Raw genomic sequence first — 25,201 nt, forward strand, 5'->3', positions numbered from 1 at the left:
GCCCGGGTCGCAATTCATGCCCGTTCATTCGTAAAAATCCCTTTTCAGACTTTGTTGGCTCTTTTCCAAGTTTTTCCATTTTCTTTCTTCTCCTTTAATTCTCAGAGTCAGGTCAATAATGAATTAATGAGTAGCAACTTGTAGAATTTGGATTTAAATATCTCTCTAATTGATGACGCGCAATTTTTATACCTCTAATGTTTGAAATTTTAAAAACCGAATTTTGAATTCCAGATCTAAACGTATTCATAGGACAACCCGAAACGTGTTGAAATTTAAAATGTGAAAATTTAGAAATGTAAGTCTTCAACGATTAAGATTCCTTTCCCTAATTTCATTGGAAACTTTTAGATTCTTTCCTCGTTTTCTTCTCCGTATTTTCCTGCGCCATTGCTTTCAGTAATTGCAAGGTTAATTGTCTCTAATTAAGTAAGTCATTCGGGCGATATAAAGAAATTAGTGTACTCGGAATAGCAGTGGCGAAATGTTATCCTCATTTTCACAATTATATTTTTCCTACTCGCCCTGTCTCGTATTTTCGAGATCTACTTTTATTACGTTTTCACCAAGGTGTATCGCAATGTTGAGTATTTACTGTACCATGTTACAATTTCCAAAAACGATAATAAAATATCCATTATTAAAAACTAAGTATCTTTGGTTCTTTTCATCCTCGAGGCAAATAGAATACGCTCTCTCAAAATTTAATCATTTATTTCACGGACAGAACATTATATATTTGTAAATAATTATATATTTTTTTATAGCGTCATACAGATATACAGTACCGATCAAAAATACATCACCTTTATATTTTTTGAGGATAACTTAATTCAAAGTGTATCTATTTAATCAATTTTTCTTGAGTTTGTCTGTTTTCGTTATTGAATGAAAAGTTTATTGTTCAGTAATTTACATACTTAGTATTAAACATATTTGACTAGATAGAAATATATGCACTTTGAATTAAGTTATCCTCAAAAAATATAAAGGTGATATATTTCTGACCGATACTGTAGAGATTCATTGAACATAATATATAAAGATTTTAAACTGTGATTACGAAGAACACATTGTTTTCATATTTTGAAGAACGGCCTCGGATACGGTAATGGCTTAAGCAAAGACTCGACGAGTGACGTCGCGTCGCGATGCAGCTTGTAAATCATTCGATTTCGCGTAAATGCTGACCGAGCGAATCCGCGTGATCAATGCGCGAGCACGTGCGCATGCAGTTGCACCGACACGGTGCGTCGTGCATCGCGCACAGTCGGAGAGAGGCGCGAGGACAACCTGCAGATGCATGAATGACTCGAAAAATGACGCGCGCGTTTATTGAGCGCGGCCTGCCGATTCGCGCGCTCTCGGCTGCTCCCAGCAAGGACACGACATATATTTTCCGACTTCAACTAGCGACGGGCTCGAACAGCTCGAGAATCTTAATCACGAGTCATCGAGCTTCCGACGCACGAGTTTACATCGTATATACATATATAAGCGATTTTTCCGCAATTTTAAATTGCAAATTTTCCCCCGAAGGAAATTAATTTTAAATATCTTCTATACTGAAATAATTGAATTTTAAGAATGTAAATAAATGATAAAAACATTTTTTCTAAATATAGATAATCGATTATATTTTGCGACAGTTTCCTTTTTCGCTAAAGTCACCTTTATTAAGATGATTTATTAAGATGATGGGCACGTGAGCATACATTAAAATTTATTTATTATGTTTGCGTTGACCTATGATTTGTATCCCTTGACAATTATACACGGGAGACTTAAAATACTTTGAAGGGAGAAAAAAACAAAAGAAAAGCAAGCACGCATCGGCGCATAATAAAATAATAGGCATAAGAGAGCGACGGACGCGCGCGCGAGACGAAATCACATCGATAAACCCGATTAAAACTTATGACTTACGTAAACGAATATGTTTGAAATCGCAGTGACAAAAATGTATTTCTCGATTCCGCGCGCACAATCGATCTTGCACACCCGCAAGATCCTATTATTGTCACTTCCGGCGACGTAAAAAAAAAAGAGGAGGGTGAGAGATCTGAAGAATTTGAGAATGATACGCGATCTATATACGACACTGCGTAACGTTACACGTCATCGTCGTCATCCTTCTCGTCGTCGTCGATTTATTTCTCGAGTTTCTTTCCGGCGTTATTGCCACTCTCGGCCAATTAAAAACGCGTGTTCCCACGGTCGGGGTGTATTGCCGAATGTCTTAATAAGGGAACATGCAATGAAGATTTAAAAAGCGGAAAAAGAATTCATAAATTTATGAGTTTTTTTTTTCCTAAAAAAAGTTTTACGATTTTCAATTTCTATTTACGCACACTTGGTTTCGATAGTTTTTCAATGGATAGCAGGGCGCGGTTGTTTAAGTAAATATAAACGTAGACTACGTTGTCAGCGTGAAAGAATAGAGACAAAAGTGATCTTTATTACATAAGGCTGCTTATGAATTATTGATCTTATTCCTGAAATGTTTACTTTTCTATTGTTGCACATGTCAAAATAAGATGTTTATTTTTGCGGAAACATTTTCCTTTCCTGTGTGTAAATCTATTCTGTAGAAAGGACGCATTTTTGATATTTGCGTTCTGATTAAACATTATAACAAAATTAGAATTTTCTTGTCGAGAATTTCATTCGTTTAAAGATTTTCGCCTGTTGTACAAACAAATCATCAAATTGCATAAAATTTGGAAGAAGGCAAATTCGAATTTGATAAATTATTGCAATATCTGCAATATAATACATGATTGTAAAAAATTCTTACGAAAATGTACACAATTTATTTTTAAACCATGAGGATATACTTACTGATGCGAGCATATCGGATATATGTCTTGAATGAAATGATAAAAACTTGATCAAAAGTCCGGAGACCAAGGATAGCACAGTAATGAATGAGAGCATCGGCGCATGTATGAGAGAATATATATGTATATAAACAAAATACTTTTTTTTTCTTTCCCTTTTCTGCGAAAGTAATCTTTATTTTCCGTTCCCAGTATATATTTTATTCGTCTTATACAAAGAGATTACATATACAAAACACATGAGGTTTTCGCACGATTCTTTCATTCATTAGAGCTATGTGTTTCTTCATCCCCTCTCCTCCTCTCTTTCTCTCTTCTTTCTATATCTCCACTTTTCCACGTATCTACAACGTCGTTGCCACCCACGACATTCCATCCGGAGTGACTCTCTCCTTTTCGCGATCGCGCACTTCCAAGAAGCTTCATCTCCGATGCGACTGGCTCTAACCTTTTCTTCATTCTCATCGTCGACAGGATATAAAAGTACTTCGAGGTACTCTGTAAATACTCCGAATGCAATCACCGAATCCAATCGCACCTCCTCTGTCGATTGTCTCCGAGACTTTGCGAACCGAACATGCGTTTTTGCAAGGACGTGGACGAGTTTAAGATCGTCTTTGCATGCTCTTTAACATAAGTCTTAAGCGCCGGATACTTTCGGCGGAAGCATGAAAGGATGGAAGAAGCGTCGATTCGCAATCGAAATGGAGGAAAAAGTTCCAACATTGTCGTTCACACTGCCGATGCATATTTTAACGATATAATATCCTTGATGATCGAAACTCTTGATCCAACGACGATGCAGGAGACGTACATTCGGGTTTGCGACGTGGAACCCGTTGGCGAGCCAAACTTCTTGCCGAGCAGGCGCCGGAAAAGCAAGAGGTCCTTGGATAATGTCGCTGTCGTGATTCTCATCATATCCTAGAGTATCTGGAAGAGTTTTTTCAGTTCCACCATGAGTTGCCAATCGGTTTTCAGCAAATCGTCTCTAAAGTATTCCTTGCAGGCGTCTATGCTCTGTCTGCTTATCTGTAACAGTTTGAAAAATGCCGCTTTAGCTGATTGTGTTATTATCCAAATTATTGTTTCGGATACTACAAAATGTACAACGTAATTATAAATTTTCAATTTGTAATTAAATGATAAAATAGATTCTTCTCTCTCAATTATTTTATCTAAGAAAGAATTAAAACGATAGATTAAAGCGGAAATTTATGTATTTTCATTTGAATAAATATTTATCTATTATTAATGAAAAAAATTGTGCTACTCTTACATATTTTATAAAAAGAATAAAAAAAGAAAGGGGCTCTCATTTACTTCCTATACTTTTTCGTAATACTTGAAAAAATCTACGCAAGTATAAAAGTTAGTTGAAAACTCTTGAGTAATATGTCTGTATAATCCGTAAATCAGAGATAACCCGAGCGTGAATATAATCGAGAGTAGATTGCAGGCACCACTCATCCGTGAGCGCTTTAGGGGAAAAAATGTAGCGTCACATGTTACATAATCGAATGACGCAACTATATAATATAACGGAAACGCAAGCGTCATTCATGTGACGTGACAGGCAATGTGTTGAAGGCGAAATCTCGATAAAGCAACAGCTCCGACGGTAATCGCGGCAGCTGCGGCGTTTTCGAAGCGTGCGTGTCTTTTTAACGCGCGCCGGCCGGCACCGTGGATAATTTTCACGTGTGACGCTTTTCGCAAATAGAGAAGCGCAAGCGCAAGCGTGCGCGCGCGCACACCAGTCGGAAACGTAACGCTTCACAACTGTTTCCGCCCCCACTCCCGGCCGGAAGTCCCGTTTCATTCATGGATCGGTCACAATGGTGGTTTTACGCGGCTATTGAGGACGCCTGCCTCCCGCCACGCCCCTTCTCGCTCCTTCTCTTCTCTTCCCGTACCCATGGCTTCTGTCTCTCTCTCTCTCTCTCTCTCTGTTTCCTATGTTCTCTCTGCGGTACTGCTACTTTACCGTCTCTCTCTTTTTCGTCCTCCTTCCCTCCTCCGCGTTTCCCCACCTACGTCCGTACCGTATTACCGCTCGTAAAGTACGCGGAACGTTGAATATACAACAGTTCGCGGTAATCATAAAAAATTTCACAGACGGCGCGAGGCGCACAACTAATTTGAAAGTTTAAGTTTTTTGCGTGAAATCCGCGATCGCGATTACGCGCTTCTCGGATGTTATTATGCAATTTCGGCCTCTCTGACGAAAAAGCGTGATAAGATTACGCGATCGCGCCGAATCGATTGACGAGAGAGGCGGAGAGAGAGAGAGAGAAAGACATGTCATTCCTTCGAAGACTATCGATTTTACAAATGATGAAATTTTTAACATTTGCAATGTAAAATGTTTCGCGCAAATTTCCGCGATCCACGTCTTCGTTTTCCTCGAGCCAAGATTAAGAACGAACTATTTCCGCGTTTGAATAAATAAACGCATCTTTGAGAGATGCGGCGAGAAAAGCAAGCCGAGAAATATTATGCCTGATGCGAAACAAGCGAAGCAAATGTTCTTTGCTGAAAGCAGGAGTGAAAACATTTGTGTTTCAACCTACAAGGATACGAAGCAAAAAATATTCTACATTTCCTTTATATTTTAAACTCACTTTAGACGATCCATAATTTGTATGACGGAATTCTTTTTCTAATTTTATACGTCATGTAATATGAAAAATAATTTTAAACAATCAGAATATATACAGAAAACGATAAATAAAACTTTATTCTAAATTCTGTCATAAATTGTTTAAAGTGAATTTTATATATAGTATCTTTATTACTGAGCATTTTCATCTTGACTTTTGTACGTGTAAAAAATATATATATTTTTCTTATATATATTTTATAATATTTTCTTATAAATATATCATATATTGATCAGATGATCAAATTATCACAATTGAAGATTAATTTGTATTTATTATTTATACTTTCCACTTTTAATAGACTTGCTCGTAGAAGCAAAAGTTTCAACTTTAATGTAGAAAATACTCTTTTGTATAATCATCTCTCGTATATTTTTAAAGTAACAAAAAATTAATGCGTCCGCACCTTTTTATTCGTTATTACTTCTCGCCTCATATTTATTTGAGACATTTTCGAGCGAACAAAAGCAAAAGCGTTTGCTTCGCTTCAAGTACGAGTCGACACGTCGGCGGAACAACGGCTTCGGGAGAATCATCGTGGGAACAAGATACTTCCGGAACTGATTCCACGAACCAAACGGTAACGACGACTTCCGCTTGCCTACCAAAGCACAGGAAGATGTTTGAAGCACGACGATAGAACAGACTCGTGGAAAGGGGGAGGAAAAGACGGAGGGGGGCGGGGGGAGGTAAGGAGGGACGAGAGAAGGGAGGAGGAAGAAAGAATGAAGATGAGACGTCGGTTTGTACGCCGAAGAAAAGACGCCCGGTAGAGTTTCCCACAGGGGAAGAAGCCTACGAAACATCCGTCTTAATTAACGATCGCAACAGTCTTTACGCTTTTCCTCGAGAATAATGTAACGGCGAGAGAGACGGAGTAATTGAAATATGATTCGTTCAGCTTTAAATCTCTATTAATCTCTTTACATATAAAGGTAATCTTTGTTATATTTATATCTCATGTATGGAATTCTTTTAGATTTACATGAAATAAGATTTTTAAATTTTTATCTCTTTATTTTATTCCGTTTTCTATGATATTATATTAATATTAAACAATATTTAACGCGATTAAACATCTACATTCGTTTTATCTAAATGTTTGAAAAGACATGCCTATTTGCATAAACTTTTTTAATCGTTTGTCGAATCGTATAAAGGCATAAAGGTTGTATTTTAATAATATAATATGAAAAATAAAAACTTTATATATGATTTATAAGATGAATCATAAAATTTTTATATAAATCCTTTAATTTTATTAATTTTCTTAAAAAAATGAATCGCGTATAGATCCCAAAACATCAATACTTTATTATTAAGTTTATGTGATATCTACTAAAACTTAAAGTGTGTCGAGATATATTAAAAGAGATAAGATAAAACAGTGATATTACATTTCGATCCATACGGAGGCGTTATTTTGTATATGATTCAAGTAATGAATAATCGTTGCTGAATGAGCATCCGTGCATATGTGTGTGATAATTATCATGTACGATAATTATTATAGTAAAGAATTTGTACGAGCGTTAGAATAAAGTTTCCAAACGATTCCCTTCGTCGATTTATAGTCGATATTCTGGCTTGAAGGAGGAAGACGAAAAAGGAAAAAGAGTAGAAAGTAGAGGGAGAGGGGAGAGCGAGGGGAGAAGATAGCGAGCTTCTACGAAGGCCGGAAGCCGACGGCGGACGGGCGATCGTCGCCGGATGTTCATCTTCCTTTTTCGATCTAGGTCTCGCATACTAACAAGTCGAATTCGCGTCAAGGCGAAAACGCGTTTCTCAGTTTCGCATAGTCTAACGCAAGTAAAGTAATGTGCAATTAAATGCAAATTAATGAAAATTATCAAGCTTAGAGTTAATCGATTTAAATTTTTGTATCAAAGTATATCCGAACAATGCGTATAAGAAATTTAATTATAAACAAGATTGATATTATATCTACTAAAGAGTTAAAGTTGCTCAAGTTATAATCGTAATAACGTAACAATAACATTATTGCATTTATTCTTTCATGATTCATATTCGGCTGAAAGTTGAAAATTTTTCTTTCAAATTATATAATCGTATCTTATAATTTCTTCTTGTATTTAAGGTAAATAAATTGATTGGCAAGCTGATGATTGAGTTAGTGCGCTTACCTTGCTGACGAGAAAATCTTTCGCTTCAAAGTGACGACCAAACATTTTCGGAGCTTCTCCCGGTACGGGCTCAATTTTGATGCACACCTCTTGACCTTTCCTGGCCGATTCCACAGATTTGTGATTGTATTCTATGCTAGTTACCATGCCCAAGTCAACAAACTGAAACAATAGATTAAACGATAGCGATAAATATTATTATATGCTATGTTACACATATTTAATATAAATTTTATCTACACCATATACAAATGTCAAAATTTCAAAATAATGTATCTCTCAAAAGAATTATCTCGTATAATATATAAAGAATAATATATAAAGTATAATATATAAAGAAAATAAAACAATGAGTAATTTTGAAATTTGGTCTCGAGGAAACAATTGACAATTAAAGTCGAAATAATGCGAAGACATGTCGTCATGTTTTTCTCCCTATCCCCGTAGTAATACGACGCTATTTCATTCACGTGTGCGTACGCTTGATTTAGCATCGTATCGAATGCTCGAACGTGATTTACCGCACGATCTAGCGAAACAGGTCTCTCTGTGGCATAACGAAGCTTATAGTAGCACGACTTTTTCTTTTTTTCCTTGCCATCGATCGTCGGTGTCTGGTCGCGTGGGTATAACTCTACGCCTAGGCACACCTTTACCGCGACCGGAAGTCGGGACAGCCGAGTACCTGAGTAGCACTGCCGTGCCATGCCGTGTCGTGTCTGCCTCGCAATCGAGACGTGGGTACGCATTTTCGTCGAGAATATCGGCGAGAATCGGTGAACCAAGTGGGCGATATCCCCCTCTTCCACCCCCTTCTTCTCGTACACGTAGGTCGACATAGTAGGTTGACCGATGTTGCAGGATGTTTGCGAATATCCCGCCAAAGATTTAACGACCGCGCGTGTCAGGATTTTTAATCCCGATTATCTAGTATAAAGCAATAACGCGCGAAATATTTTAAAAGAGAGAGAAAGAAGAATGAGAATTTTTCATTCAAAAGTGAGCCAGCTGTGTGCTTTGCCCATCTTTCTTTCTCACTTTTAAAAATAATAATGTTTAGTTAGCGGTTTTCAACTTCTTTGTCGATTGTGGCAACTGATGTTACAATCGTAAAAAAAAAAGAAAGAAATTTTCTAGAGAATCATCAATTTATTATATTTCTCGAGACACGTTGTTTAACGGTGTTTTATATATATAGCGAAAAAATCCTGAGCATGTTGCTCCGACACACCTGCGACTGCGGGAGTGCAAAGTGGGCGACAAACCCGGATAAACGCGGTCGCGTTCAGAGGATTTGCAAGAGCGATTAGCTACAATTAAAAAAAGATTTGCAGCTTTCATAATTCTCTCTCTCTTGTCGACGATACATTAAATTGAATCATGTGATATAATTAATGCTCTTAATGTCTATTATTACGCAAATACTTCAATGTTTATAAAAAATAATTCATTAAAATAAAATAATTAAATGTATTAATTATGTATACACGTGTATTATATTTAAGGCAAAGAAAGTGGAAAAGAGAAAATTTACTTTGTGGACGATTTGGACAATCTATAACATGTTAAGAAGCCATAATAGAGGAAATCGTGTAGCGCAAAAATTTCATTTCGAAAATTTTATCTCAATCGCAAAAACAGAAAGACGTTGAAAATCGCGATTGGTGAGGCAAAGCGAGATAAAGTCGATACAGATCGCGACTCGCGATACAGTCACGGAGCTAGTAAGTAACGTTATCGTTAGGTGGATGACCGGTCGATGTATACCCACCCGTATATTCCGAAACCTACGCCAAGAGAATGATACGCTCGTTCAACCGCGCGGCTGGTCGAACGAGACACCCGGTATCCCCGTCAATGTTCAAATCGAGGCAATGCTTTTCAATGTTTTTAAAGTAGAGAATGATAATAAAATATCGATAAACAAATGCAAGCTATCTAGATTAATCGCGCCAATTTTAAATTTTCTACAATTATTATTTTTTTTCAATTAGTTTTAAATAAAATTTTCTCTTCTTTTAATGACATTAATGTATCGTTAGAAATTTAAAAATTACATATATAGTTACGAAATTAATCAAACGTTTTTATACAAGTTTTTAATGATGAAAAAGAGAACAAAGCTCATAAAAGGAGATTTTTATAGCTTGTATATCAAAGAGAAAAAAATACGAAAATTTTTTACTGTATCTTTTTTCAAATTTTCAGAATATTTAATCAAGTTCTCGTCAATGTATTGAATGCAAAAGAAAAGCCGATGGCTTAAATTATCCTTAAAATCCATATATAGAAAAATTTCAGTTTTGTCTCTTCAACGTTAAGGTCCAGAATGATTCTTTTACCGCGCAACATCATCTTGAAATGCATATTTTTTTCCACTTTCGTGTAAATTATATTGAAGCGTAATAGTTGTAGCGAAAAACGAAAAATTCGCACGCGCGCGAGAAATATCGCGAGTTAATCAGCTCAGACGCGAAAAAAAGGATACGATCGTCCGTTCACCCGTGCCGTGCATGTTCCTCGATACACTCTTCTGGCCGGGCGTACTTTTATGGCGTACCCCCGTCGTCAAATTCTCGACACTCCGCCGCGACCGAAAGGAATTACCATATAGGTGCACGTGTGCAGGCGGGCAAACGAACCTTGTTCGTCCTCCGTCTCGACCTTCTCCGCCCTTCCAGCGCTTTTCTTCGATCCTCTCTCGTGGGCTCCGCTCTCTCTTTCTCTTAACCGCTCGACGAGGCTTTAAGATAAAGTCTGTCGGGTCTGTCCAAAGGACCGACCGCTAATTTCGTACTGTCTATCCTCTCGTTTTTCGTCTCTCACATGTATAACATTACGCGACATATTTACGACGGTTGTTTCCTTCGTTCCTGTTACTAGGAATTTCGGAAGTCTCGAGGTCAAACGTTGGACCAAGGTTTCATAGATAAATATGATTCCGATCATAATATTTAATAATTTTAAGCGATGCGATTCGTTCGATTATCGCTAAAAATTGCCGCATGCTTTAAAAAGGAAGAAATAAATTTCCTTTACGACCGAATTGAAAGACAATTTTCAGCCACGGTATTTAGATACACTTCCTCGACTGTGTCGCGTTAGAAGCCTATCATTTCTTTTCTTCGAAAGAAAGGGGATTATCCCAAGCTCGCAAAGGGCTTAACAGCTTTACAGCTTAAAAATCTGGTCACCGCCGCGCGCAGACAATCCGGCCCTCGTCTCCTGAAATTACGGAAGCCATTACGGGTGTTATCGGCGCGCTTTACCTTTTACGACTAACGTTTCAATAGAGCGCGAGAGGAGGCGAGAACGACGGATAGAATATTTCGTCGTCTCTTTCTCTCCTTCTCTCGCTCAAATTCAAACGCGCCTGGATACGAGACGCGTGGGCCCAAACATACATCGTCCACTTTAGATTTATCTCGTTCTAAGTGTTGGAGAGACGACACGAGGATCTCTCTCGCGCGCTGCGTCACGTGGGCGAGGAAGAGCCCTGCGGGGTCGGGCGATGGCGACGACCAAGATCAAACGGAAAAGCGTGCACATGCTTTATCTCCCTCGTCCCCGCTCGCCTTCCGATGCTAAACTATCTAACTGTTCGTGCCGACACCCACTCGTCCATTGCAGTTTCTCCGATAAGCTCTCGTTCGTACCATTACATGTGCTTATTGATATGTTCATTTCATTTGACATATACGTCAATGGCTTTTACGACTTTGCATCTGGCTGCACGTGCAAAGTCGATAACTTTGAAATTACCCGAATCCTGAATCTCTCAAAGGATTTATTGTTAAAAAGTGATGCGCGAGAGAGAAATATATTAATTTTTTTATATAATATTAATAATATAACGTGTTAATTAATTTAAAGCAACACTAGTCTAATCTAATCACGAGTTAATCCTTTACGGATTAGTTTGCTATTATCACAAAAAGTAGTTGATACAAAATACATCTTTCATGAAAATAAAATCTTGAAAGTTGCATTTTTTCCATCATGTGAATCGATATACGGTCGCGGTGAAAGTTCTCAATTGAATAAATAATTCTGAGAATAGTTTGCAAATAAAAAATCCAAAAATGTAGCGGGAAAATAATTCCTACAAAAAATTAAAACGTTGCAGGGAGATAATTTGAGGACAACCTAGAAATTATACCTAAAGCAATGAAAGAAGAGAGGAATTCCTAGAAAGAAGTATAGCGAGCCTCGACCTTGGCACAAAAGTGCGCACGCTATTCGAAGGCCGATCCTTTCTCGGCGCAAAATGGGAATTTACAAAGATGCAACTGCATCGCCTAACCGAAGGGCCTAGCTGCGTTCTGTGAAAAACATTAGATTACATAAGTTGCATCCATCTATGTGCGTATGTGTGTGTGTGTGTCACGTCACCGTAAGCCCTACATGGTGATGCAAAAATTATTATCTGCGACATGCGTATTCAAATTTGATGGAATTATTTCGCAAGAGATACGGCTTTCGCAACTTGAATTGTAACGGGTGTACATACAATGATACATGTCCAACTACATGTGTATGTGTGTGAGCGTTATGTTCGAGATGGGCGTGATGAAGAAATATTGATACTAAACGTTTCTGTATCGCGATCTAATATATTTGCGCACATATTGCCCTCGCAAAATATTTACATTGCAACTTTTGCGCATAACTTGATTATATGTATATACATATAATTCTATATAACAATCAAATAAATTATATCAAACAAATAAATTATATCAAAGACACAAACATTTAATTTCTCATTCCTTCCATATAAAATTGATATTAAATTATTTTCGCATATTTTATATACATATTATGTGTAACATTTTCATATATCTCAGTATGATTATATTCTAATTTCTTTGTCATCTATTGTGTCGATATGTAACCATTTGAAAATTTAGGAAATATTATTGACAAAAAGCGTGCGACCATTGCTTCCTTATCGGAATTATATCATGTGAAAAATATTTACATATAACTTCTTTTCTGACTGATTATAATATGTATTTCTGTGTCATCTGTCATGTATAGATATTGTTAGCTACCCACATACAAGAGACATTTACATAATGAAAGAATATTTATTCAAAACTTAAATTTCTATACATTTCAGATGTTTCTGATAAATATCGGAATTATTCGCAGGTTTAATATTTACACGTAGCTATAGCTAGAATCATCCTTTGTAATTTTCTTTTCTCTATACGGATATCGCTATCTAATTTACATGGGTTATACATCATAAATATCGATACCGTAAAGCACGCAGTACTTCATATTTCTCTGCAAATCGGAATTATTTTCGCGGGTGCAATATTTACGCGTGGCTTTTGCGGCTCGGCTATAGCGTATACGTGGCCATATTTCTCGCGAGTGTGTACGACAAGATATAGATGGAACGAGGGGGAGGAGGAATCGTTCTTGGCATACTAGATAGCAGACGCGGCGTGTCGCGAGGCGAGGCGAGGCGAGGGGAGACGAGGTAAGGAGGAGAGAGACGCGGCGCGTCTCGCCGAGAGCGCGCGCGCGAGACGGGAACCGGAAGTCTATTTTCGTGGTCCGCACCAATTTAGAAGGCTTTATAGTTCGTGTGCGACGAGAGTTAGCGGCTCTAACCGTGCGCGTCGTCGGCGCTTTTGGACGCCCTTAATCGAGATTCGCGCCGCGTCCTCCGCGTCTTCCGCGAGACAAGCCAAAGACGTTGAAATTTTGCCGAATCGAAAACTCGAATTGCAATCGGCGATCGAGCAGAGAAATGCGCTATCGTCATCTTTAAAAAGCTAGCTAGACAAGAGGAAAAAAAGATGCGTAAAAATGAAGATTATTAGAAAATTAAAAAAATGTAAAATTATATTAAAAAGAAAGAAGATTAAAGTTTTATCAATCAAATAGTTACATCATACAGATTAGCGCTTCTCAAACTGTAAAAAGTTTTCATTATAAATAATAGAATATAATTAATAAAACGGATGAAAATAAAATATTATATATTTATTTCACGTATAAATTTTGTTGCAAATTTTTCGCGACCCTCTCGAAATAAAATGGGCAAAACCAAGCTAGACAAAATTATACTTTGATCTCTCTTAAACGCTCTCTCACGTACTATGTAACTTCTATGGACACGAGTCTATGTGTCTTCCACGTTCCGAAGTTATTTACCGCCACAATGTTTTTTATCGTCGTTGGCAGAATTATCGCAAGCTCGGGTAAAACGATCCCGTCGACATTGGAAACCTCGTATCCGGCCGGCCACTTCCCTCTTCCTCTCTCTTCCTCCCCGTTCTGACTTCCGTTCTACTCTAGCAACTCTTTCCTCTAGTCCCACGCCTTTCTTTCCTTCATAGCGACGACCAAATGACAATTTTTATGTTGACAAAACACATTTGTAAAATATCAAAATCAATATTGTAAATGCGTGATTCACGATGCTAATTATTTCGAAATATTTGTAATCAATTTTACGTAAATATACAACTATATACTTTTATAAAGCTATAAACTGCAGTTTATAATTAAAGCTAATTTTGCAAATTAACTGAAAAATATGACTACATTTCCTGCATTAAAATATATTTCTCTTCAGTTTTTAAATTTTTTTCTTGATTATTCAAAAACTATACAGATATCTCAGTTGAAAAAATTTATTTTAAGCTAACAAAAAAAAAACTGCCACTAAAAAGCAATGTAGAACGGAAATGGAATATATTCTTTATATAATTTGGCAAAATAAAATGTATAAAGTATATACATATGTATATCGATAATTTGCTTCTTGGAGATAATAATTGAAAAATTCTTCCGCACGAGGCAAAAAAAGCTTGAACACGAAACAGGGTATATAAAGAAGGATGGGTGGAAGCGATATTTAGAACGGGATAGATAGGAAGGAAGAGAAAGAGAGAGGCGACATTTAGAGTTTGGAGGAAAGAGAAAGAGACGTTATATATAGACTGCGGAAGTGTGCGTATGTGTGTACGCGTAGTACGATAGCGCACAAACGCATTCACACGGCGACCACATCCCGTCTTTCGGTCTTCCGGCCCTGTCAGTAGCTTTCGTGGAAACGCCTCTGACTTCCTTCCGGCCGTTTATCACTCGTTAGACGGACGGGCGAGCGAACCCTCTCCAAGTTCCGAATGCGGACGACACGAAACGTTCGTCCTTTCACAAGGATACCGGCTCGGTTCCCCGTGGTAGTGGTAAAGGGAGAGCGTGGTGTACAAATGCCAAGAATAAGCGGCACACAGTATCCTTTGGTATGTGCCGACCGGCCGTTTTTAAGCTTTGGGACGGTCCTTTGCGGTTAACTCGACACATCCGGTTCCGATCGATGCTGTCGGAATTATGAGATACCCGACAAAGTATTTAAGATAGACGGATAGAGAAAGAAAGAGAGAGATATCTTGTCTTTATTTTATACATTATACTTTTCTTCTTTTAAAAGAATCAAATCGCATCAATTTTATTATTCCTTTGTTCCCTCTTTATCGCTCTTTGTCAATCAATATTATTACATTAAAAAAAAAATGGATGAATCATTTATTTATTATACTAATTTTTACATATTGAAAGCATTCTAAATTCGCCACTCTTGACCATTGGAGAATAATATCGATCTCTCGAAGGATTCGGAAAAAAATGTTTGCTTCTTTATAGACTCGATAATCAAGAGGTGATGCAATAAAAACATGTACGTTTTCTATTCTCGAACGATTCGCGACAAGAGAGGAGGGAATAAAGTCGGGAAGGATAATTTTCGCGCGTAGGAGACCCCCCTCTCTCTCACACTTGAGAGAATAACAACCGCGTGCATCGCGGACAATTGCGAAACGTCTCTCAATAGAGAGATATCCTCCCGGCTTGAAATTCCTATCCGCCGCGAATTCGACGCGCCAAGAAGAAGGAAGAGGAAGCAAGAAGGGGAAGAAGGAGGGACGGAGGGAGAGGGACGGTGGGCGGGGAGAAAGGAAGAATGGTTACCAGCGCCTTTCCGGCGGAAGAGGACTCGTGTGCACCGAAGCGTTTCCAGTTCCTGTCGCTCACCCACACGAGCTGGATATAATTCCACAAATGAAATTATTCTAATCTCAGGATATACATATATTCCTCGGCACTTTTGATTGACGCCCAAATATAGGACGAGTGTTTTTCGACGCGAAAATAATATCCGAGCTATAAAAGAACAGGTCGATCGAAAAAAAAGAGATCTCATGGAATTATAAAATCATGCGTTGACTTGCGGGAATTTTTTTTTATAAATATATATTATAAATTCTATCCGTCTCTTTCTGCGAGACGGTATGGTTGTGAAACATCGTATTAGAGATGGAGAATCGCGCTCGACGTTGATCGTGTTTCTCGCGCCACGATAGCGTGTTGTTGAACTTGCTACGATAAAGGGCTTCCGCCTCTCTTTCTCGCTCTCTATATCTCTCTCTTTTTCTTTCTACTTTTTCCACCTCGCTCCTCGTCGAGTTCCCAACTTTCGCTTTATAAGGATGACATTGATGAACGAAGGGACAGCGTCTTTAACACCGTCATTACATCCAGCTTCGATCCATTTTCATTTTTACATCTAAACGATGAGTATTTACTATGTATATGATTAATGTCTCAAGATTTAATAATTTTAACAATTTCCAATTATAAGATATGTGTAGATATATTTATAATTTATATAAAATGTTTTTAATTAAAACATATCAAGGCAGAGAAATGTATTAATTTCTTAAACATTATTTCTCCCCAAGAGCTTCTGTAAAATAAGACTTTAGAAAGTAGCTCTCTGAAGAAACTTTTTTGAATTCTTAAAATTTAATGGCGTAAGATTATCTACAACCATCGTTTCCAAAGCTAGAATTTTAAGATGTAAGATGTATCTTACATAATATATGAAATTTTTATAATAAACAACAATGTTTCACGTAAACGACTGATAAAATGCGTGCATTTCGTTGGCACTCTATTATGCTCCAACGGACGTGGGTCCGCTGTTGTCACTTAACAGCCTGATAAAGAGGAAGCAGAAGAAAATGGACAAGTTGCGCGATATACACGGTCGGAGCGAGGATCGCAAAGAAGAAGAAGAAGAAGAAGAAGAAGAGACGATGCTTTACTCAGCGGAGGTTATTTCCGCCAGAAGCATCCAATCGTGAAAAGCGCCGAGATCTATTCTCCGAGCGAGCAGCGAGAAATAGAAAGAGAGGAGGGGGAAGGAAGAGAGAGAGAGAGAGCATCAAAAGTGTGGCGCTATCGCGACTCCACTAGGGTCATCGGGCCGAGCAGAACCCGTCACAGAATGAACGAACGAACGAACGAATGAAGGAAGCAACGATCGATCGATCGGTCGGCGGAAAGAGAGGAAAATGCGAAGGATAACGGAGGGGAGGGGAAAAAGGAAACGGCAAGAAAATGGCAGGCCGAAAGAATCCGCCGGATTTCCGCTCGGCGTTAAAGCCGCCTATCAAGAATCGCCGCGTTGCGCAACGCTTATAGCCCATGTCGATGTGTACGTGTCTCTACGTAACGTATGTTGTGCGCATAGCGCGCACCCGATAACGCACGATACGAGCCGCGAGAGGGGAAGCGAATAAATTAATAGATGGGTTACGCGCGGTTTCTCCAGGGGCTCTCTAGGCTCTTTCTTTCTCGCGGCGCATACGCGACGTTGAAATAAATTTCAAGAGAAGAGCGATACGTAAGGCGTTATGTAACGACGCGATCGATAGTCATCAGAGCGCGACGCTATCAGTATTCTAGTGAATTTATTAAGAATCCAGTCTACGCTAGCAGTAGAAAAAAATTGATTTTTAGAAATTTGTTGAAAATTGAAAAAAAAATTAATATTTAATATGTTTATAATCTTTAAGAAATGAAAAAAATTTCAGGAAAATTGAATATCTAATTTTGAAATTATACTACTTTATTATGTATCTCAATTTCTTCTAATTCTAATGAAATTAGATTTATCCCAAAAATATTTTATGAAATAAAACTGAATGATCTTTTTCATTTCAGACAATTACACGGGAACAGCATGTCACATTGTCAAACTGTGCATTTTTTAACACGCAAAGTTTATGCGTTTAAATATCAAAAATATGTGAAATATCAAAAAGATCAACCTCTAAGATTCTTCAAAAAAAATCCTAAAGATCATCAATTTTTCATATCGCTAGAATAGACTAGGCCCTTAAAGCGTTTACGAGAAACTCGCGCAACAGCATCTGAATAAGTACAAAGACCACATGTTTCACAGTTTATTTTAAATCCAACGACTTGCGCAATTTCCGCCTTGATTTAAATATACAAATCACAAATATGTGAAATATCAAAAAGATCAACCTCTAACATTCTCCAAAAAGAATCCTAAAAATCATCCATTTTTCATATCGCTAGAATAGACGGCCCTTAAGGCGTTTACGAGAAACTCGCGCAACAGCATCTGAATAAGTACAAAGACCACATGTTTCACAATTTATTTTAAATCCAACGACTTGCGCAAGTTCCACCTTGATTTAAATATATAACGCATCTTGTGCAATTTGAAAAGAGAAAGTATAGAACATCGATAACGCGAAGAAATTCGCAAAGAGTCGCAAACGATGCGATCGTCGGGCAAAATTTGCTCTGGAACACGCGTAGATCTCCGTGCGAGAGTTTCTCGCAATTGCCTCTCGTCGAATAATGCATCGCGAGCTAAAAATCCGCTCGACGCTTGCGAGCTCACGTGTCGTATCGACCTCACGTTCTTCCGCCCGGCGTATTTAAACCGCTTCCTTTCGCAGAGCGATATCGACGCGCTCCTCATCGCCGACGACGACGACGACGACGACGAGGCACATCCGGTCGTCTTCGATTGTTCGACAAAGCAAGAGTCCAGGCGCAAACTGACCTGCGTTAACTCGAGTTTCGTGAGACTCGACATACGCTCGGGATAATCATCAGGTCATCGGGAACGCGTTTTAGGCGGAAATAACTTTCATGGTGAATTTCGAGTTTTTCTCGGCCGGTCGTTTTGTCTGCAAAAATACGTATTCTTTTTCACGTTTCCTTGCCAAAGCTTTTACTTGGCAACAACTGAACACGTGCGCACAAAACAGAGTTTTGTAGAATTGAAAACTTCAGCCGATTCTGTTTTTTCGAGAGTCTTGAAAAGATTTAAAAATTATTCTAAGGACGCATAAGCTTCGTTTTAAAGTCTCGTATTCTAAAGAAAGAGGGGTAAAAAATACCTGAACTCCTTCCAACGTTCCCATAATACTATTTCCATAGTACTATTGTAACTAAATTGCAAAAATATTTTTCTTGAAAACGATCTCGGTAGAAAGTAAAGAATCTTCTTTTCTCGCTTGATTCGCATAAAAATAAATTAAACTCAACAAGGCTCGCTCTCTATTCTTGATAAAATTCTCCAGTTTACGCAAAATCTGAGAAAAATTTAAGAAAAATTTAAAGTCATTTATTTATAAGACAAGTAGTTACGCTCGTCTCTCGACATCGGATGCGTCGATTTTCTCGTGGAGAAATGATCGGGCGTTCGAAATTCGCGAATCACTCGAGAATGTTGCGCAAAAAAATCATAAATTCACTCCTAGCGAGGCGTATCGTCCGCCAGAAATTGTTGAGAAATCTCGTCAAGAGGCTGGGCGCGCGAGAGTTTCGAAGGAGTTCCGAGGAGTCCCTCTCGATGTCCCGCGGAGAATATCGCGTGGGCCCGGGATACGTGGTCGGAGCTGCTTTCTATATCGTCGGAGCGCAAGGGCTCGGAATGCCCGTCGTTTCCCTTTGCGCACAATTTGACGCGCGATCTCGCGACTCCTACGAATCCAGAATTACATGCCGCGCAACATCGCGCGCCGATGCAACGTCCAACTTTCACGGGGGGAGAGATATTTACCGAGAGATTGCCGAGGCATACCCATACATGTAGTGCGAATGATAAATATAAAATTGATAAAGTGTTTCTCTCAAAAATGTTGCAACATGTAATAAAAGAGAGAGAGAGGAAAATAGCACACGTACATGCAAGCATGTAGAAAGATTCTTCCCAGCTTTTGTCATCGAGAGAAGTAATAAGTAATACGTCTTTTCCCTAAACAAAAGAATAAATGTCGAAAAGGGTTAAGAAACGATCGCACGCGGAGGTGAATCGAGCCGAGCCGCGCGTTAAATCATTGATCGCGAGGCGCGTGGGTGCGTGATCGCGACGTTGGTGGGAGAATACATTTCGGATTTTTGTCCGTCGGGAATTTGCGTGCCGCTAATGGCATCGCCAACGCCTACGAGATTCGAGGCTAGGCAACCTGTAACGCCGTTTCGCGCGCGCTACCGCGTAAGGCGAGGCCAGAGAGACCAGAGAGGCCAGAGAGGCCGGCCGCTGGTCGCTACCCACCCGATCCCTCCTACGGGAAGGAACGAGACGGAGAGAGGAAAGAGGGAATCGAAAAAAGAAGGACAAATTCTCTCTCTCTCTCTCCCTCGCTCGATCGGATCCAGAGCGAGAGAGCGAGAATGCCGGCCGGTCCGGAGCGAGTTTACATGTCGGCCCGATCGATCGGCTAAATCGTCGACTGAATCGCCGTATTTCCGCCGAACGAGTTCACCTACGCGTATGCCGATAGTTCTCGGTTACCGCTCTCCGGCTCCGATCCTCGAGACCGGTCCGAGTACTGGCTCTCGTATGCGTTTTTGTCTCCGTTTCTCTCTCCGTCTCCCTCTCTCTCTTTTCCGTTCATTCATCCGTTCTGGATGCACGAATTCAGTTTTCGTCGCAGGCCTTTGACGTAAATTTCATCCATCTCTCCGGCGATTATATATCCGAGACATCATTATTTTGTATCCGACAATTCGTAGATAATAATAAAAATAATTTTAAAGTATTTGCAATCTCTTATTCCCTCTTAAATAAATTTCTTTAGAATAATTTCTTCTGGTTAGAAAATGTTGCGCTTCAAAATATTATGACATTAATAAAAAAACTGTACAGAGATACTAAAAATATATCGCTCTTACGTACTCGAATTTATCAACTCGTTAAAATATGGTAATGTTATTTAATTTTCATCCGCGACATGTGAAGATTACTCGATATTCATATTTTAATGATGCAAACGATACGAAGAGGCGCACGTTGCGATTCGCGATTAGACTTGAAGAGATGAAGAGAAAATGAAGACTGAATATAAAGTCAACTCACGTCTTTGCTCGGGACGCAGAGTGGCGTTCCTTCTTTGACGATTCCAGCCTCGACCATCACGCCGATCACGATCGGATCCCTCGAGTTGAATACGTACTGAAATACAAATTGTACGGATCTCCGTTAAAAAGTTTGCAATTTCAGACATCGCCGACGACAAATCGGTGAATAATCGGCAAATTTTGTTCGCTTATCGCGCTCTTTCGCCAAAAAGCAAACGCACCTGCGGCAGAATCTTTAGCTTGCACGGGAACACAGCAATGTGCTTGTTCTCGTCTCGCTTGCGTTGCTTCAGTTCTTCCCTGTAGTTGGTGAATTTGTCGAACAAGTGATAAATAATGTCCGCCTGGAAGATCTTCACACCTTGCGCGTCTGCCAATTCCTGCGCGTCCTTTTCGATTTTCACGTCAAACGCGAGGATCGTAGCGTATCTGCGAACAAATTAAATGGCGATTATCGATTAAACGCAACTTGCAATTGGCTAGCGAAAAAAGTCAAACTTTTCTCAGAAACTTGAAATATAGAAAAACTAGAGAATTTTTTTTCTCATATCAGAAAAAATTATTAAAGAAAACTTTGACGAATCGTTATTTTGATTCTCAATTTGATAATAAAAGTGTCGAAAGAAATATTTATATTATTTTTATTCTGAAATACTCCAAGTGTACTTACTGGCTATCATGTTCCAGCATAATAGAGGCTTTCATGACATCTTTCTTGACAACCGGGCCGATACGAATTCCAGAGTACTAGGAACAAAGATAAAAATATCATTAGCGAAAGAGAGATATTGTTAAATGTAATAAGATGAAACGGCATCGCGAGGAAGCGAGCGCGATTTGTCATTACGCAAGTCGCTCCGATTTCGCTCGACAGCGTGCAATGGCTGTCATCTTGGCAACGTTATTACATAGTTTCTTGCGTTACGTTATTTCGCACATTGTTACATAACGGAACGGGGGAAGGAACGATTGCCGTAACAATCTAACGGCCGGAGCTGCGCGCGTCGCGGACGATTTTACACTTGTGTCATCTCCTTATCTCTGTGCGAATCAGTTTTTAGACAATGTGACGTCTCATCGCGTCATTATTCGCGCAAAAAGGATCCTACAATCTGTTTCCTCGGAAGTGGAATGATCGTTCCGAGAGATAAACGGATCGGTCGATGGGTTTCGTTTTGCGAATCGCTATGCCAGCTACCGGGAGCGAGTCTCCGGAATCATTGCCACCGAGAAACCACCACGGATCCCGCGGGTCTAGGCAAAAATAACCAGTGACGCATGCATGTCGCCCGGATTCGGACCGTACGAGACGGGACGACACGCGCGACGCAACACGTTGAAATAAACGCACGACACGATGCAAACAAGCCGTTCCGCGGCTTTACCGAGAAAAGCCGCTTCGCGGCCTCGGTCGGAGAAACGCCGCGATAGAGTCGGAATCCAAACCAAATCAAATCATATATTGAACGAGCGTCTTGACTTTTTACGAGACATGTAAGAAGCTCCGTAATATATCTCGAAATGAAAAAGCCACTCAAAAATCTGCCTCTGAAAAAATTTTTCCCCTTTATATTATTTTATACATCTAAATTCCTCGATTCTTCTTTAAATCAACGACACTCTATTAGTAATTATATTCATTGCACATGTAAAAACTCTAGTTTACTCCTAAAAAGTATACGTACATGAATTCAAAATAGCATCACTGATGGCGGGGGAATAAAGATATATTAATGCAGTTAATGAGAATAAATAAAAATAAATAAATAAATATAAATAAATACAAACAAATATAATTAAACATAAATAAACATAAAAAATAAATAAAAATAATCTGAAAATTTATACATTTTTAATCGCAAATTTTATTCAGAGGACGAATAATCCAGAATTGATATTTAATGATTTTGCGAGTAATAATATCGACACACATATACATATTATGATATAATTTCAGCGACAATTTATCATGTAATTCGATAAAAAGACTATTTTAATAAGATATATCTCATGGTCATAAATAAACACTTTCAATATGTCTCGCTGAACAGATGTAAAGAAATTAATTAATAGTACATGTATGTATGAATATATTTCCGATAAGTACCAGATTATATTGCAAATATTACACTTAATCTCAATCATTCGCCAAATGACGCGAATCTTCTGATCTTCCTTATAATTACACTCATGCGTCTGTTTTCCGGTTGTGAAACGGTTGTAATCAGCTGTTGATATAGCCAATGTATATAAAATGATACTCGATATACGAGATTAATTGCTGAGTTAAGAACTGCGATCAAATTTAAACATAGTACAAATACAGTATAATTCTTAAATTTTTTATCTCGCTCTTCGTCTCTCTTACTCTCTTTCGATCTTGTCTATCGTTCTCTGATACACAAATAAGATTATTACATATAAACTTTCCTTTTAGACACTAAACATTCTATACTAAGATATGTATTAATAATATTGATATTTAACAATCTTAAAATGTATTAAAGTTTATACAATTTATTACATTTCGAAGAATGTTGCAAGTGTAGATAATTTTTTTTTTTCTATAAATAATTCTTCTAATTTCTTCTCTTCTTTTTTCGCGCGTGATAATAAACTTTCGTGGAATTTATTAATATTTTAAAGTTTAGAAAGAGAAGTTTATAATGATATCACGTTTCACATACGTTCGTCTTTCTCACTTCCTCCACGCGCACCCTCGTGAACCGCATCCTTCACGATTGTAACGATAATTATTCTCGCAGGTATACAGACCGTGCAAATGGTAGCTCCTATTTATGGGCCAATTCTTGAGCCGGTATAACCAGGCGGTTGATAGGCAGGCAATCAAGAAGAAGTGAAAATACAGACAAACGAATGAACGGATGAACAAATGAGTGGAAAATGATACGTTCTCAAGGATTTCCGAGATATCGAAAAATTACATTGATTGAGAATAATTATGCACACTATAGAATTTTATTAGCATGTTTTAATATTACGATTATTATAAAGAATTTTTAAACAAGTATGTATCAATAAATATGATGAAACAAAAATATATAACTAAAAATAAAAAATATAATGTAAAAAAACTTGGCATTGTAATAAGAATAACATTGTAATTAATAATGAAAAATTATTATCAATATTTTTATATATATATTAGAAAAAATTAAAATACAAATTAAAATATATTTTTTCCACAATAGAGTCAAATTTTCTTTGCATTTAATTTTTTCATCACTTGGTGCATTATCTTTATTGATACACATTATGATGCCTTGAAAAATTCTTTATTAGCGAATATATTTTTTATCATCAACTATCATCGCGCTACTTGTAAAAAATCGAAAATTGTATATCAGTATAAGTATATCAGTCTTTTTATGATCCCCGGAAGACCAGAAGCCCTTATTCTGGAGCAAAATAATAATAATGACGTATAAGAATTTTTTACTTGGAATTTTCTAATATTTTTTTTCATAGAACACGTAAAGCAAAAATAAAAACATTTTTGTTATGTGAAGTGAATACACTATCGATTGAATCTATTAAGAATTTGAATTTGATCGGTCCAACCGTTATGATATCCAATAATTTAAAGTAGTCACACACAACTTGGCGGTTCGATCGTGTCGTATAGACACACGATCCGCCTTGCTGTTGCTGCGCGCAACTTGGCGCGAGACACTACCATGTCTCTTGATAAGTGTGTTTTAGAACTTCCGGTGCGCGTCGCATTCCGATCCTGACACCAGATATATATATATCGTCAATTTGCGTCGGTTCTATTTATTACAAGGATATGTATGTAGTTGTATATTCATCAAGTGTCAAAGCTAAAAAACAAGCGCACACGTATACGTCCACAAATTTGTATATTAATACAATACTAAAATAACTGAACATTTTTAGATAGTAATCATTAATTAAAATAATGTGTACGCGGTAATATATTACTCGATTAATATATCTTTGTCACTTTTTTTTCTAATAACGCTTATGATAATTGCAACCAATTTTGAGACAATGTATTCAAAAATAAATTTTTCTGCGAACGAAAATCAAATTCAATAAACGATTATTTTTTTTTGGAAATAATTGTCATTTATCAGTACGAGAACTTATCCCGATATTCTTCTCCGTGCGCTATCAAAATTCATAGCAAGTCGCAAATTGACGATACTTGGCTCTGGAAGAACGGATGCTCTCAAAGGGAGGGAAAAGGGAAGAAAGGGGGAGGAAGGCAAGAGGGGAGAGGGGTATCGGTGGTGGAAAAAAATTGAGCGCGGGAGAAAGACGGAGAGACGCGCAAACGAGATGGAGAAAGGGAGAAGAA

The 25,201-nt window shown here is 38.1% G+C and overlaps 1 protein-coding gene across 2 annotated transcripts in view; it reads right to left on the bottom strand.

Moving 5' to 3' along the window:
* Positions 1 to 2,438: 2,438 nt before the first annotated feature.
* Eif5b (eukaryotic translation initiation factor 5B) overlaps positions 2,439 to 25,201 on the bottom strand; it is a 33,386-nt gene continuing 10,623 nt past the window's right edge. For both annotated transcript variants that reach the window (XM_083109308.1, XM_083109309.1), the window contains 5 exons: positions 21,530 to 21,606; positions 21,081 to 21,288; positions 20,858 to 20,953; positions 7,648 to 7,809; positions 2,439 to 3,872 (listed from right to left, as the gene is read on the bottom strand). In XM_083109308.1, the coding sequence (XP_082965434.1) occupies positions 3,765 to 3,872; positions 7,648 to 7,809; positions 20,858 to 20,953; positions 21,081 to 21,288; positions 21,530 to 21,606 (651 nt within the window). In that variant the 3' untranslated portion in view covers positions 2,439 to 3,764. The remainder of the gene's footprint in view (positions 3,873 to 7,647; positions 7,810 to 20,857; positions 20,954 to 21,080; positions 21,289 to 21,529; positions 21,607 to 25,201) is intronic.

This window comes from Camponotus vicinus, unplaced genomic scaffold (assembly GCF_025532165.1).
Source record: "Camponotus vicinus isolate PSW18456_S1 unplaced genomic scaffold, iyCamVici1.0 SCAF_9, whole genome shotgun sequence".
Classification (NCBI taxonomy): Eukaryota; Metazoa; Arthropoda; class Insecta; order Hymenoptera; family Formicidae; genus Camponotus; species Camponotus vicinus.